Source organism: Helicoverpa armigera, chromosome 20 (genome assembly GCF_030705265.1).
Source record: "Helicoverpa armigera isolate CAAS_96S chromosome 20, ASM3070526v1, whole genome shotgun sequence".
Taxonomy (NCBI): Eukaryota; Metazoa; Arthropoda; class Insecta; order Lepidoptera; family Noctuidae; genus Helicoverpa; species Helicoverpa armigera.
In genome coordinates, this window is record NC_087139.1 from 5424803 (window position 1) to 5441247 (window position 16445).

Here is a 16445-nt window from a genome sequence, read left to right on the forward strand (position 1 = left end):
TTTCAGTATGTTGTGTATCAGAACATCGAATTAAGAACCTTTTTATTTACCTCTGCCATTAGAAAATTACCCATTTACAAATTCTAATTCAATTTATTACTATCATAAAATCATAATTTCGAACAATCATTATTGCTCAAGTTTATTGCTGCTAGTCTTACAAAATTCGTATTATGATTTACACGTGTCAAATGCTTTTTATTAGTCGTTGTTTTCATTTGACTCATAAAAATGTAACGTATTCTGTTGTGAGGGGCCTAGAGGACCAGGCGTCACTGTAGGAGGGTTCAGGGTCGAAACGTGGCAAGTACAGCTTTAATTAAAACAAGCAATTTTTTTTTTACAAATAACATGGCAACAGTTCTATTTTCAATATTTATGCCAAAAAACTTAAACTTAACACGATTCATGTTTGTGATGTCCAAAAAGACAAATTAAGTTAATGTTTCAACCCCTTGCCTTTTTTTAAACGTTTCGAAAAGGTAAGATTCTATTATCTATCTGTCGTCCTATATTTAGGTAAATACTACCAACCACCGGCATTAATCTTAATGACCGATTGCAAAAAAGAGATTTCCCATTTGAGAGAATTGAGCCACAAAACAATTATTATAAATTCATTTTCTTTTGGCTTAAAATCGATTTACACTAGTGGCCCTTGTTCTAGTCATCTATTCTTTTAGTTATTTTGAAGAAACTGCACATTATTTATGGAGAATCTTGAACCAACAATATTAGGACATGCCAGTGGTTGTTGAGCTTGCTCTATTCTTATTTTACATGAGGATGGAAAAACTAGATTTTCCCACGGGTTATGGATTAACGCGTTCTCTGCGGCATTGTCTTTTTTATTCTTTCTGTTCCTGTGATACCAGGTGGTGTACACCTGATTAAAACACTATCACTGTGACGACATAAATCATGTTAAACCTACTATCCGCTTATTTTTTGAAAGCTTTCTTACCCATATTGTAAGCGAGATATACCTACACCTGTTCTGTTGAATCTGGTTTTGCCCACAACAAGTGGAAACAGTGTGGACGAATCATTTTTGTTACACTCGTGAGCGAAACTTAACGCTCTTTTACGAAGCAATTGATTTTAAAATTACATGAAGCAATTACATTTTAAACAAGGTAGCCATTATTTGTGCAAAATGAAGTTATATGCAAAACATATTGCACACACTCGTATACGGCATAACAATCCGACTAGGTACGTATAATTACATACACGTGCTCAAACACACAGCTTAAATGTCATACTTGTTTAAGATCATACCACTTTTTACGAGGATTCAGACACGCCAGGTTACAATGCAGCAAAATAAATGGTGTCCAAAAATGAGATAAGAAATGTTTAAAACATATAAATGATATAAAAGCCGCAGCTTGAATGAGGAAAATCCAATGTAAAGACGAGTGTTGTCTATAATAATAAAACACGCGTCATCACAACATGATCACAGCATTTTCAAAAAATATTTATTGTTGATAACCTTAAGTGTGTAGCGGCTAGTCAGGGCCGGTTAACTGAACTATCAGTCGCGCACCGGCCGTCCTCTGGACAACTATATTGTTGACAGACTCGTTTCGAATTAATGTATAATATCTTGTTGTAACACCACTAGTGCCAAATGATGAAGAGCCTGTGCGAGGGATCGGTTGTCATCGTATGCGTCCTCGTCGCCTCATTGTCCAGCGCTGGCGGCCGTGAGTACTTCATCTTTTATTTGTCCATAATTAAAGCTTGAGTGAGATAAAAAAATGTGTTTTTAAACTCCAGTGACCTCAGTGCATAAGTTAACCTCCGTAATCTGTGGTTTACGCATCGTTTTCTCAACTGACTGCGTATAAACATAATCTGGTTGGTACATTTTTATTTACTTGGCTTCATTAAGATGGTATTATAATTACGTATTTACTAATTGACATATAACGAAGAGGATCTTATACTCACATTACGTGTGTACAACATTAGCAGTATTATTAGTTGCAAACTAAAGGTGACTAGTTTTTAGGATCTTTTTACATATATTGACTAAAGAAACCTTTTAACATATATTTAAATTGCACATTTGCACATATATCTGCAACCAAATGCTTGTTTTGGTCGGTATTAATATTGAGTATGATATAGTTAGGCTATACCTACTTAGGTACATAGGTATGTGCTTTGTGGACATTGTATAAAACATTGGTTTAATACCAAAACTATCGGTGGAAAACAAACAATGTTTATGTATAGGTACATAATATTAGAGGACCGGTAGTTATAAATATCAAGGACTGCTAACCGCAAATTCACACTTCAAAGTGCTTGTAGCCTCTTCTCAAGCACCTTGGTAGATATATGTATAAAAATACATATAAATTCGGTTTTTTTCTTAATCTGTGAACAATTATGGCACAACCTTTTATGTAAAACACAAAAAATAGCATTGTTTTTTTTCAATTAGGTACTTAGTGAATATGTAGATACTTTGCCTACTTTGTATATAGTGTTCGTATACACTCGTGTTATGACATATAACTTATGTTTTACTTTTAAGTTTCACCTAAATTCGTTTCGTATTGTAGGTGTGAAAGGGTAACATCTGCCGTTATCATCATCACCCTCCTGCCCTTATACCAATTTTTATTTGGGGTCGGCGCAGCATATTTCTTCCATACTCTTCTGACTGCCGCCGTCATCTCACAAGTAACGTTCTCTGGTCGTACCCTAATATTCAAAAGGGTATCCACACTTATCCATAGAAAATTCTCATTTACGCTCAACATTATTTGAAAATAGTTGTTGTAGTGTATAAGTGTGTAGTAGTAATTGTGGTTTTCTATGCTTTCTGTAAGGAACTTATGTCATAGCATATCCCATAATCACATAACGAGACGATGACAATTTATCTTGCTGAAGCTGCAGAATTCCTTGAAAGAGATAATATCGAACACAAATGGCTCCATCAAAGATATGGGGGGGTTTCAGTCAGTAAGACATTCCTTCAGCTCTGCTCTGTAGTTGTCGGGTACTTTGATGACTTCCCAAGATTTTCCATAGTTTTACAAGTTTCATAGTAGGTAGTTACCTTATTTTCAATTTATAAGCTATCGTATCAAACATCCTTAGTCATAAACTTTCGCGATTACCGTGTATTACCATGACCGTTAATGCAGGAAATTAAATAGGATGTAAAAGATATGCCACGATTATTTACAGTACACTTAACAAGAAGGTATAAGGCTTATTGGCAATACATAGTCATAAACGCAAAACTAAATTACTAACTTGAACACAACACAAAATGTTTAATCGCCATCAGAGCCTAATCTTAACTGTATTTTAATAACTTTGTCTATTAATTGCAGTTACCGTGATCATCAAACTTGTGTTAGCTACGCATAATTAGTGGATATAGGATGATACAGCTACCTATAATAAAGGACAAAACCGCAAGCTAGTTATTACTTTGGAAGGTATCATTATGGCCACTCATTCTTACAAGACATGTTAAGCTAACGGTACTAAACAGCTATGTTTAACTTGACCAATCTCCTTTCTTTCGCACACACATTATTAAAAACATACCCAAAATGAACAAAACAGGTCACCTGTTCGCCAAAGCAATAACTAATAACGTGATACCAAAAAGAAATCCGGTTATTCATACTGCAATTTGCTGTGAATCTGTATTACGAAACCTGTGATTTTATTTAATAACGACGGTATGATAGCTATTATAACAAAAACGTGTTTCTGGCATCCAATGTCAAAGACAGTCAATAACTTTTTAGAAGTGTCTATCATTTCAATAGGTTAAAACAGTTCAATGGAGGGTTTCGGAACACTTTTGCAGGTGGTTTATCCAAGTGAATGGATGAACCAGCGATGCAAGTACTCAGGAACAAGCCATAGGAGTTGTGGTTAGTTAAAATAATCGTATCAAAATACCTCTTTACCTCAAAAAGAAAATCTAACCTCCCCACTCAGAGACATTTAATGATTACTTAAGTCACTCCTTAGTGACGGAATGTCATACAAATCCTTCACTAAGGAATGGCTTACTAGTAACTATTAAATGTCTCTGAGTGAGGACGTAAGCCAATTGGTTTCTGGCGGGCTTTTGTACGAAACGCAATCAAAAGCTCCAAAGTCTGTCGGAAAGTCTCAGGGTTATCGTAAAGCCGTGGAAGGTACCTACTTACTCATAACTGAGTACTAGAGGTCAGATAGGCGGTCATTCTATGCAAAATCCTGGTATTACCAATAGATAACTGAGAACGACACACTAGACTTGGTACCTAGTTTTATCACAGAAAAATGAGGGTTCTTTTTGTGTGGGATATATCTTAGCTTGCCTCATCCCTGTAATTAAGCTATCTCGAGAGTCTAGAATTCCAGACAATAGTTTAGTCTTTTTCTGTATAATTAAGGTCTGACAGATTCAATTTCAGACTACGTATTGAATTTCAGATATATCAATGACTAGTGACCTAAAAATGTGACATTTTTCCTCGACTCAAACTTTTCTACCATTACACGGAAAACCACAATATATTCCTTAAATTCAGTATTTTTTTAATTGAGAGGAGGTGCCACATTCTAACAGTAAATAAGTTAAATAAGCTATTACTTTTACACGACTATTTAAATTATTCCGAATAATGCATTTTATGCTTCATGCACATTTTCTATATATGCACATATTCGTAATTAGGAGAACATTGATTTATTTACTGTTTTAATGAGTTGCGATAAGATTGTGAAAAAGGCATTCTGAAGTTTTCTCTAATAGGTAGTTTGTGGAAAATAAAATCAAGGTAGCCGAGTTGAGGTCTTATGAGCAATCGTTTCATGTAAAACATTGGTAGGTACTTAGCTACATCCAATTAGATCGGTCGCCCACCCAAAACTGTTTGGGAAAAAGATAAGCAAGTCACGCGGTAACTATAAGCTATACTTCTCAAGTTTTTAGGGTTCTCATATAGGATGTAATGTGTAATGGCGAGATATAGAATGCTTAAAGAAAATACGAAGTATCTTGGCATTAGGTCAAATGTTCTTTAAACAGTGCTTAGATAATAAAATATTTACGTATTTTTGTTAAATAGGTACTTAACGTGTTTCGATTTCGGGAAAACCCAATATCTATTATGAATATCTCTTGGACCTACCTGACCTCTTCAACGCAGTTACCCGGACAACCCCACGACAAGACTGGGACTCAAACTTCAGTAGTAGACTTTAGGTAGTCAGACTTTCTGGTTTCTGACTCCGTAACGGTTGTTAAAGATGTTCAAACAAAAGCCGGGACCCACCAATTGAAGACTCAAACACAAACATTGGGTAGGCCCCAATGTGTTACCTAATGGTTAGAGCTGGAATTAGAATTACCTACTACTTATATGTTAGTTTTGTACATGAGAATAATGAATGAGACTCCACGTGGCATATTTTCGTTCACCTCATTGTGGCGACACATGTAACTTACATTTAGGTACTACCTAATATTACTAAGCTGAAGTTTTTTTTTGTATGTTGTAATCTCATACATAATCGGAAAGAAGGTGAGACTATAGATACCTTCTTATCTGGAGGCCTGAACTACTAACTACCCATGGGACGTGGGTAAAACCGCTGGCTGCAGTTAGTCCTAACATAAAATAAAATCATAGTTGAATGAAGGTTGAAATAAATGACACGGTACATTTATTATTGAATAAATATGAACAATGCGTCCAATAAACATTTCTTATAAATATGATATTGCCACTGGAGCGTATAATTAACTTACAATGGACTAACAAAGTGGGGAAGTCCGTGAAAGTTGCATCACACATAAAATGGTCTTTTAGCAATTTATTTAATCTCAATAACTTTAATTTATCTGTATTAGATTATATTCACTACTTTACATTAGTTCTGATTTCGTAAACAATGAAAATACTGCTACACCCAATTTAATGATTTTACCATAACTAAGCTAAGAAGGAGCTAATCATCAATTAGGGTAATAGCTATATCATTAGTTTTATTAAACAGGCTTACGCTCCACCGAAACAAATATCTTAAAACTATTGAGATCAGTTAATGAGAAAAAAATATCATCATCAGCCTATCGCAGTCCACTGCTGGACATAGGCCTCTCCAAGTGCACGCCACTGAGATCGATTTTCGGCTTCTCGCATCCAGCTCCTGCCAGCCGCCTTGCGCAAGTCATCACTCCACCGTGCCTGAGGACGTCCTACACCACGTTTGCCGAGGCGTGGTCTCCACTCTAGAACTCGTTTACCCCAACGGTTATCGGTTCTTCGGCTAATATGGCCAGCCCACAGAAAAAAATATATAGGCATTAAATTAAGATTAAATAATATTAAAAAAATAAATTAAAATGTTATAGAGCGATGTAATGGCGGCACGAACTGCATCCCCCTGAGCGACTGCACCGGCCTGTATACCCTGTTGCAGAAGGGCAACACGCCCGCGCTGACGCAACTCCTGCGCAGCCTGCACTGCGGCTTCCAAGATGGGAATATACCGATGGTAAGGATAAAAGAATTATAAAGGCAATTGCAAGAAAAGCGTTACTCGTACCTACAATACATATTTTAGTCCGCATGTTATAAACTATATAAGTAGTAGTTTGCTTGTTTCGATATATTTTTTCAAAGATCTATTGCCGAAGTACTCAGAAACTTCTTTGAGCTGGACTATGTCTATCTTACTCTTATTCACTGTCCTTTAATGCAGACACCGAAAGACCTATCTTGGCATCTCAAAATTTAACCTACTTATATTACCCTTACTAATATTTATTGCAATTTTATATTAATTTAACTAACACACAATTCTTCTTGAAAGACACTTTTTCTTCATATCTTCTTTATCTTCCTTGTCCTAGATATGCTGTCCTCTAGAGTTCCTAAATGGTCCGCAGACAACAGAATCAAGTACCGCACAAACCACTGAGTTAAGGATGCGTGATGCCGCCAGACTGCTGCCGAACTCCCGAATATGCGGGATTCAGAACAATGATAGAATAGTTGGAGGCACGCAAGCTGACATCGATGAACATCCCTGGATGGCCCTCATCAGATACGACAAACGTAAGTACCAGACAGATCATAGGTATGTGCCTAATTCCAAGAGTTAAATGCCTTATGTTGCTTAAATAAGACCCCTCGTCTGCGAAAAAGGGTTCGGCTAAACTTGAGACACTAAAAAGGAAGAAAAGGAAGTTTTTTCAAAATCTTCATTGTCTACACTCGCATTGCGCTTCACTGTTATATCCATGATTGCACTAAGTAAGTTAGTTAATGTTCTGGTAATTGCTTACAGCTGTCGGATCGGGCTTCTACTGCGGCGGAGTTCTCATTTCTGCCAGATACGTCCTCACCGCGGGGCACTGCGTCAAGGGCTCAGATTTACCGCCAAACTGGAGGCTGTACGTTTGTATATAACTTTTTTATAAATAAGTATAAAAAAATAACTTATGAAGAATGCTAACTATAGGTACCTACATGGGGAAAAGTGTGCCGTTTTGCAGACTTTCTTGAGTATACCTTAGCTCTGATAAATAAGCAGTAGGCATAGGTAGTTGTATGTTAGGTAAGAGGTTCCGATAGCCAAAGATCTGGAAAAATTTTGAATGCGAAAGTAAATGCATATTTTTGATCATTGATGAGAAGCTACAGTTTTTGACATGCCTTAGTTAGGTGTTTATTAGTCAATACTTCGTTTGTTCTGTGTTTATAACCCGTGTCTGGGTCCGGGCGTCTACCTCAAACTTTCCGCAACCGGTAATTCAGTCATATTAAATGCGTCATACATACAACTACACAAGTAGGTACGCCTGTAATGACTGAGGTCAAGCTATTGATACGGATTCGGTGAAATTGCATAGGTGATTCAATACTGCTCTTGGAATAATAATCAGCACATTAAATTGTGCCTACTGAAACTTATATTCTAGTTATTTTACGGCTATTATTTGAAAATGTTTCCAATTAAGATCACATTTCAAATCGAGACGAAACAAATTTTATGCTTGAACCGCAGCGGAATGTAAAGAAAATGTTACATAGTTGCTTTACATTATTACTCGATTAAGACGGCCGATGTTATATTAATGAAAACACGTCAATGTTTAATGACTGGTAAATAAACTAAGGAAGTTGCCTTCCTGGAAGGTCTCGTGCAAAGATATTGATGGAATAAATTGAAATAATATTATAGGTTTCATTTCAAAGATTCCTTAACATTTCCCGACTATTACCAACAAAACGGATTATCTTTAGAGCTTTCTTTTGGTATATCAGTACATAAAACTTATTAGTTTAACTCCAAAACAATATTAAGATAAATAAAAAAAACTACACAAACCAATCTTACCAAATCTCCTAAACTGTTTTCAGGTCACAAGTCCGTCTGGGTGAATGGAATACGTCGAGCGAAGTGGACTGTTTCCACGACGACTGCAGCGGGCCCGTGCAGGACATTCCTGTGGAGGAGATCATTGCGCAAGAGGGCTACCAGGCTGATGACCCGAACCAGCACAATGACATTGCTCTACTGCGGCTTGCGTACAACGCGCGGTTCAATGGTAGGCATCTTACCTGACATAGCAACTGACAATGCGTAGGATCCTGACGGGGTTAGAGTTGAAACCCATCGGATTTTATTGTTTTGCTAGGGCAGATTTCTCACGTAATAATAATTTGTCGATAAAATCGAATTGACTCCCATTAATTGCAGTATAAAAGTTTAGGCGTATGGTATGGTATTTGGTGGGTGCAGCATACCATTTTTAACAAGGTCAAGTCTTGCGACAAGTGTACTAGTAGAATAGAAGACGGGGTGAATTGTAAGAACTGCTTATAGTTTGTGCGATTTTAGCAGTAGGTATTGTGAGTACCCAGTTGGGTTCTTTTGACAAGACCCTTTTTTTCCGACGTCAAAAATCATCAAATGACCCCTCCCGCTGTGGGTTAGCAGCGGCGAGGGAGTGTCAGACTCTTACTGACTAAAAACGGTCGTGTTCCGTCATAGGCCTTTTATGTACCAGGGCCGCGGTATCTCTTTCGAACAATCCGCAGCCCCTTTGACAAGACCCGCAAGGAGGAACTCTGCAAAAATCCTGCAACAAAAACGATATTATCATGAACTCAAATAATAAGTACCTACATCGGTTGTCATTTCAGACTTCGTGAAGCCGATATGTCTGCCGCTGACCAACGAGCTTAAGAACAGTTTCTTCGACGGTTACGACATGGAAGTGGCTGGTTGGGGGAAGACAGAAACACGTAAGTACTTGTAATTCTAAGTTTCCCAAAAATCATGAACTTGACTAACCTTGCACAATTTACATTTGCACCAGCACCAATTCATCTGGTTTGTCGGTTAACAATTGCTTTCAGTTGAGGACGAGCTTAGCTGGTCGCAGCCATCTAGGCCTGGGTTGGCAGGTGGGCCATTGTCACGGTATTCGGGCAATAGCTTGTATTCCAAACCCGCGCTTATTGATACGTTGTGCCAAGAAAATACTTAAATGAAGCCTTAGATATTTCAATTAACTTTGGGAACGTATTAAATCCGGGTTGGTTATAAAAAATGTAACTACTTAAGTACTTATTTAATTAATTTACCTCTAACTGGTTCCAACTTAGTTTACCGACGTACCTACCTACCATGTACTTAGGTATTATCTGTATTTACTTATATGAGGTTCTGTAAGGGCACTATGGCTTTCATATCCGTTCAGTTGCCTTTGTTTTTCTGGTGAAAACGTATCGCTTCTATATTTAGATTAAACAATCAAACTTAGATGACTTCTTACTTGAATTTCTGCATTTTTTTATCTAAGGTGTGTTTTGAAACCTAGCTGCCGACAGCAATTACCGATCGCATTTGCAGTGACTGCATGAAATCGATCGATATCTGAGGGCGACTGCTGGTGCTGCTGCCGCTTCGATCCAAAACGGTTTCAAGTAAATACATAGGTACAAACAAACCAGTAGCGCAGCTGACTGTGGCCGATTTGACAGTCGCACAAGTGCGGTCGGCAGTTAGCATTCAAAACGTACCTATCTGCCTATCTTACGAATGTCTTTTTTATATATTTCTATTTTTAGATGGGTAATAATTCTGTTCAATGCACTCATTCATGCATCAACATTGACTTATTGTTTTTCAGATTGTTTAATCGTTTATTATGAAAGCTCTTGACGGCTATCCGTTTCATTTATATAGTGGCAGCAGCTATAGTACATATGCTACATAGACCCTACACTCTATTAGTATATTTATGGCAAGCACTTTGCAGCTTTGCCAGTATTTTTTTGTAATTTATATTTGATTCGATTAAACGCTGCCACTCATTAAATGAAACATGCTTCGTTCTGCTTACTAATAGCGCAATAAAACTGTATTGTTCACAATATAAAATATTAATAATAAATATTTCAGGCACCGAGTCGGACGTGAAGTTAAAAGTTCGCGTCCCCATAGTAAACATAAACCGCTGCGCCAACGTGTACGAGCGAGTGTCTCGGCAGATAGACACCACGCAGATCTGCGCGGGCGGCGTCGCGGGGCAGGACTCGTGCCGGGGAGACTCGGGCGGACCTCTCATGGGGCAAGCAGCCACCGCCAATAACTGGATGGTTCTAGGAGTCGTGTCGTACGGGCCCTCGCCCTGCGGCACCCAGGGCTGGCCCGGAGTCTACACCCGCGTCGGCGCCTATGTCGACTGGATACTCTCCAAGTTACGTCCTTAGGTAACTCAATATACAATTTGTTCGACTGAGATTTTAAATCAATATAAAAGCGGAAAGGCATTAATTTCGTGCAGTGTCACTTGAGATTAAGTCATAAGTGTTAATGCCTTTAGACCTTATTATTATCTGTGAGATAAAATATATTTCGACTTTAGCTATACATTGTTTTGCATTGTAAGAGTTTAGTCACAAATGAGTGCCATCCATGACAGTACATCTTGCCACTGTATTCTGTAGGTATTTAAGAGTGTGTATTGTGTCCTTACAATAAACTGAAGAATTCCTACTGCTTGGAATAAATAAAACAATGTTATGACTATAATAAAATTTGTATTAAGTAAATAATTTTGTATAAATGGCCTCCTTCTAGTCACGCCCGGCTCCCGCCAGCACCGCTCTATCACTCACACTTCAGACCAACATGAAACAATACCACTACGGAAATATATTACTTTTTGTGAACATAGGAGAAAATATACTTTTCTTACAAATGAAATATAGCTACTCATTAAAATCTTGGCACGTATTATTATGTTTGTACTTCCTTCATTACCTAGGAGTATCCCAAGATCTTTCATATTTGGTTTTGATAAAATTTTGTTGAGGTAGTACAGGGCATGTTGATGAACTAAAAGCTTGTCAAATCGTGGCTTGCCCCTGTTACCTAAACGCGAATATAGATACTAGTTAGTAATACAAATATCTAATCAAATTAGAGTGTTAGAAGTTATTCATAGGTAGCATCTACCGAATCAAAGCTATCTTAATAGCCGGATAAATACCCTAATCAGTGAATTACATTACATATTAATGAAATTTAGAAATTGTTCACAGAATCGAATTTGGCAGAAACAAGTTACATTAATATATAATTTGCTAGAGCTTCATGTAAATGATATACAATTTGTATATTACATAATATTCGAATCAGACATTTTATGTTTGTGACGCCCAACAACATAGCTTACAACTAATTATATTCTTACATAATATAATTATAAATACAAAAATAGGAGACAAACATCTGCACATAGGCATAATGAGATGAAAGTCATTTATAATAGAAAACATGAGATTCCATATCAGGATATAAAGCTTTTATATAACAGCTCAATAATTTAATGAGTTAGTAAATCTAGTTGAAAGTCAATAAATATTTCGCACATGGAATGATGTTAACGGAATGTTTACAATACTGTTAATACAGTCACATTAAATTCTATCAGATTTCACAATTTTACACAGCTTTTTAGCAAGAACATGAGACAGTAAAAATCCAATTGCAAAAAATGCAATACGTTCAATGCTTTTTTATGACATAAAATCTATAGGTACTATGATTGGCAATTTTCATTCTTTTAGAAAAAATAATACTAAAAATATAAATATAAAAAAAACACCATCTGTTTAAGATGCAGCTGCACATTCAACAGCGACATTCTCCGGGAGCACTGGCTCCACGGGTGCTTCCTCAACAACGGCTTCTCCATTTTCTCCAGCTACAATGTTATTTTCTTCAGTCTTTATTTCTTCTTCAGGAATGGGTGAATGTACTTCACCCGTACCGTTCTGGTCTCCGTTCACTTGTGGACCATTTGTAAGAAGGTCCTGAAGCTTTTGACCAAATTCAGGATCAGTTTCCGAGACACTCTTGATAAGCCTGTCTTGGTCTTCAACAGACCAGAACGGGAACCACGTATTGAACAGTTTTATCTGAAAATATTGTTGCTTACATTAGTTTGGGTTTATAAATATCTCAATGTCCTTAGGAAACAATGGTAATATTTGCTATTCAAATGTAAACAATAATGTTGTTGACAATGGTTAACCAATCTCTTTACTATTTACCTACATAATACAATGGACCTTGCAAAAACAGGTGAACATCTGGGGAAATTCTGTATCATCAAGTATCATGTTTTTTTTGTTGTATTACAACAACTATCAGCAGGATAACCAAAGCAGGAGATGAAAGGGGTGTCCTCAAAAGTGACGCCAATACAAATGAATGCAAGAATTTTTGTAAGTGGAAAAATAGTTTAAAGAAAGTTGTTAAGACACATTGTAATATTTTTAAGTATTACAAATAATGCAATTTTGTAGTATATATTTTTATAAGCAAATAAAAGATGATCTATACTTATAACATTTATGATAATTGCTATGGCATTAGCCTCCTTCAAGCCATCAATTAATGCCTCAGCCATAAATGAACTAAATAGAAATTCTTGAAGTTTGAGTCATTGAGATGTATTGTCTAACAAGACATGAGTCATGCTAGTAACATTTGAAGTAATGTTTAGTTTTCTGCTAAATCAACAAAAAAAGTCAAACAGCCACATGAACGGATATGTGCTTCATCAACCAAGGTATTTTCCTAAAAGACATGAATCTGGTCTCCACAAAGTGGTAAATTATAGTGTTGGCGTCGTCTGGTGGACTGGGAAATATATACTTCTATGTAGTTCATTCTGACACTACAAGACTTGTAGATTTTTTTTAAATTGTTGTAAGGAACGTTTTGGGCATGTTTATGTAGGAATACACATAAAACAAGACCTACTATTATAGATGAGTATTTACTCAAGAATATTAATGCAAACTGTACATACCCGACATTGGAAAAGGCTGACAGGCTTATCGTCACATGTTATTGTGGCCATCAAGGCAGCAAGCTGCTGAGGTTTGTCAGCACGGGCAGCAGCCAACACTGGCAGGAAGTCTTCTCGCTGCAGCTCACTGAACTCTCCGAACCACTGCAGCATGTAGCGCATCTGCGCTTCAGAAGTTAAACCAGGAGCCGACATCCTTCTTGTAAACGGACGATATACAACAGCTATAAAATTAAAACACAACTGACAATGTTAGTCGAACAAATAGGACCTTATCATAAAAGAGACAGTATTGGCACAACAATACTATTTATTTTCCTCTTCTTGAAACAGTCATTGAACTAAGGAAATAGCTGATAACGTTATGTTAATATGCTTCGCACACGAAACCTGTCTACGTCTTGAAACTTTTCAATGAAGAAGTTTTTGAACTTACTTTCAGGTGCAGATAAGCAAACGGTAGAATTCAATAAGAAATCCATTGCGACACACGTTCACACTTCGAGAAATGCAGCGACAACAATGTCTCGTCTCGTTACAATACGACAGGGGAAACGTGAACTGTTAGATGCTTTCTAATAGCGCTCGCCTACTCGACTGCAGTGCAACTGAGACACACGCTTCCAGCAAGGCCACATAACAATTTCACCTCTCAACTTCTTATCCTCTCACTTTTTTAACTGTTCATCTTTATTAATGATACTTATTAACATATTCAAATCTATAAGTCAGTAGATGTAACAGAAGTGCTGATTTACGTAAATGTTTTTACCTGTTACTGAATAAATCCAAGTTGTAGTACCTCGAGCAGTCGATTTGTTCGTCTAGTGTTATTGTTAGCTATATCTTGACTCTGTGTTCAGTTTACAATAAAAAAAACGTAGTTACAATATAAACACGAACAGGTAGATCTTAAATTACTTTCCTCTACAAAGTAAATCGTCGGACGTCGAAATTGACACAACTCAACACAACAACTGTCAAAAGTGATATTTCACTTGACCTTGGCGACTTGACAGGTGGTACAAAGACAACAGAACAGCGCGTTTGATAATCTCTCAAGCGTAAAAGGGACAGGCATAAAAGGCCTATAAGTCCTTGCATAACAACAACTCAGTGACGCATTGTCTACAAATTCAGCATTAGGTACTGGATATTCCCTGCGGCTACTGTGCGGAATCGCTGCGATTACCGTCCGGCACATGTTCAATTGTTTTCAAACGCGCGGTGCCGGTGCGGCAACCGCTCGACAAGGCTCACCGTTGTGGTACTCAGGGTTTTGTCCAAACTCCAGACATTTTCAAAATGAAGCATTGTGACTTCCGAACAATCCCAAACCTACAGAGTATTTAATAGTTACCCAACACTTTGGACCCAAGGGTCCAAGTTAGCTTGTTTCTTATTGCGGCGTGGAATATGATTACATGGTTTTCATACCAGTGGATTCTCTGCTCGGTTTTTCCGAGAGACATCGTTCCGTTCATACACGCGGAGTTTCTTGTATCTGTTATGGACCATGTGATTAATTCGGGCATTATTTATAATGCTCGAGCATTATGCATAATGTCTAGCTTTAGCGAGCCAAGTGATTAATAACTATCTTAACTTCATTATTTATCACATTGTACGGGCATTATTATATTGCTACATGATAGTTGGGCAATTTGATAATAAAGCTATATTTTATGCGGTGCGAGGGTGGCAGTTGTTCTAATAAATAAATCCTGTTACTTGCTAGGTACATATTTTATGATTATTGTTTTAAATTATATGTTCTATTTTAATGGAAAATTACAAGTCTAGCCACAAAATTATTAATTGGACAATTGTCATCTGATTTACTTACTCGGCCTCGTTTTTCTTGATCTCATTTTTCTTGGCTCGTTTTTTTATGGTCGAATTTAATTTGGATTCAAAATATTGTATTAAAAATTGAAGTTAGTGACGAAAACGAATCGCTGCAAAACCGACTCCACGTAGTCTTGTCTGCCCTACCCCTAGAGTGCAATTCAAAACCGCGAAGGCGCGGAGGTGCGAGGCGGCCTGCGAGCTGAGGCGCAGGTAGTTTTAACGCTCGCCGCCGCGGCTGAGGCTGGCCGGCCTTGCCGGCCAGCAAGCCGAAGCTGCGGTGGTGAGCGTGAAAACCATCTGCGACGATAAGCTCGCATGGGACCGCCGGAGCCCCGCAGCGCCGGAGCCGTGACAGAAGCGATGCTTGCTGCATGTTGCATGCTTACTTCCATGCTGGGTCAATTAATATGGGATGTGTTATGTTAAAAAAATGAAATTAAATATGTTTGTATTACTTTGCCCAAAAGGTCACGGGCAATATGCATAGTGCCCGGTCAATTTGATTATTTGAATATTTTTGAGTCATTTATTTATTTTTAAACATATTATTTACATTTTTAAATATTAAATATAAAAATAAAAAACATTTAAAAATATAAAAAATAGGTTGCCACCGATATCGGGCACAGGGTCCAAGGTACCGGTGGTTAGGGTCCCAGAGACAGAAACCTCCTCACAATACGTGCCGTTTCAAGGAGTACTGCCTTCTGAATCAGTCCCTTGATCCAGCCGCCCAACGAGAGCCTCCTGAGGTGTTCGTCGAGGCTCTTGGCTATTAAACCATTGGCCGTAACGACAATCGGCACAACAACAGCCGTGTCGACACTCCACATGGCGACAACCTCGTGCGCTAAGTCGAGATACTTTATTTGTTTCTCTTTCTCAGCTTTCACAAGGTTCTCGTCATGCGGAACAGCGACATCGACTATCATCGCGCGGCGCGCTAATCGATCTATCACCACAATATCAGGTTTATTGGCTAGAATAGTCCTGTCAGTGATGATAGATCGATCCCAGTACAACGTGATATGGTCCTTTTCGAGAACTGGGTCGGGCGCATACTTGTAGTACGGTACCTCAAGGTCTACAAGGTTGTATTGCAGAGCAAGCTGCTGGTGGATAATCTTGGCCACTTGGTTATGTCTGTGCAAATATTCACCATTAGCCAAACGAGAACAACCAGATATAATATGTCTGATAGACTCACCCGGAT

At 37.7% G+C, this 16445-nt stretch overlaps 2 protein-coding genes across 6 annotated transcripts; one reads left to right on the plus strand and one right to left on the minus strand.

Moving 5' to 3' along the window:
* Positions 1-1483: 1483 nt before the first annotated feature.
* On the plus strand, positions 1484-11295 carry LOC110379091 (CLIP domain-containing serine protease HP8). Of its 4 annotated transcripts, XM_021338597.3 has the most exons (9): positions 1494-1712; positions 6395-6537; positions 6896-7100; positions 7333-7438; positions 8409-8596; positions 9195-9296; positions 9411-9458; positions 10459-10769; positions 11140-11295. In XM_021338597.3, exons 1-8 carry the CDS (start codon positions 1637-1639, stop codon positions 10767-10769), a joined length of 1179 nt encoding a protein of 392 aa, XP_021194272.1. In that variant the 5' UTR covers positions 1494-1636; the 3' UTR covers positions 11140-11295. The 4 variants fall into 4 exon arrangements, with proteins under 4 accessions (XP_021194273.1, XP_021194272.1, XP_021194274.1 ...); XM_021338598.3 differs by lacking the exon at positions 11140-11295 and having other exon boundaries at positions 1484-1712; positions 6932-7100; positions 10459-11114; XM_021338600.3 differs by lacking the exons at positions 1494-1712; positions 11140-11295 and adding an exon at positions 1848-1866 and having other exon boundaries at positions 10459-11114.
* On the minus strand, positions 11080-14379 carry LOC110379092 (uncharacterized protein C14orf119). 2 transcript variants are annotated; one of them, XM_021338602.3, is made up of 3 exons: positions 14154-14379; positions 13382-13605; positions 11080-12482 (listed from the first exon to the last, which is right to left on the minus strand). In XM_021338602.3, the coding sequence occupies exons 2-3, from the start codon at positions 13574-13576 to the stop codon at positions 12177-12179; spliced, it is 501 nt and encodes a 166-aa protein (XP_021194277.3). In that variant the 5' UTR covers positions 13577-13605; positions 14154-14379; the 3' UTR covers positions 11080-12176. The 2 variants fall into 2 exon arrangements, with proteins under 2 accessions (XP_021194277.3, XP_021194276.3); XM_021338601.3 differs by lacking the exon at positions 14154-14379 and adding an exon at positions 13818-14010.
* Positions 14380-16445: the final 2066 nt, after the last annotated feature.

Bases quoted from the DNA above. Each gene is read 5' to 3' on its own strand.
- LOC110379092 (XM_021338601.3), bottom strand. From the start codon at position 13,863: ATGGATTTCTTATTGAATTCTACCGTTTGCTTATCTGCACCTGAAA. The intron at 13,606-13,817 runs GTAAGTTCAAAA...TTAATTTTATAG, and splicing joins TTGCTTATCTGCACCTGAAA to CTGTTGTATATCGTCCGTTT. The intron at 12,483-13,381 runs GTATGTACAGTT...CAATATTTTCAG, and splicing joins TCAGCCTTTTCCAATGTCGG to ATAAAACTGTTCAATACGTG.
- LOC110379091 (XM_021338597.3), top strand. From the start codon at position 1,637: ATGATGAAGAGCCTGTGCGAGGGATCGGTTGTCATCGTATGCGTCCTC. The intron at 6,538-6,895 runs GTAAGGATAAAA...TCCTTGTCCTAG, and splicing joins AAGATGGGAATATACCGATG to ATATGCTGTCCTCTAGAGTT. The intron at 9,297-9,410 runs GTAAGTACTTGT...AATTGCTTTCAG, and splicing joins TTGGGGGAAGACAGAAACAC to TTGAGGACGAGCTTAGCTGG.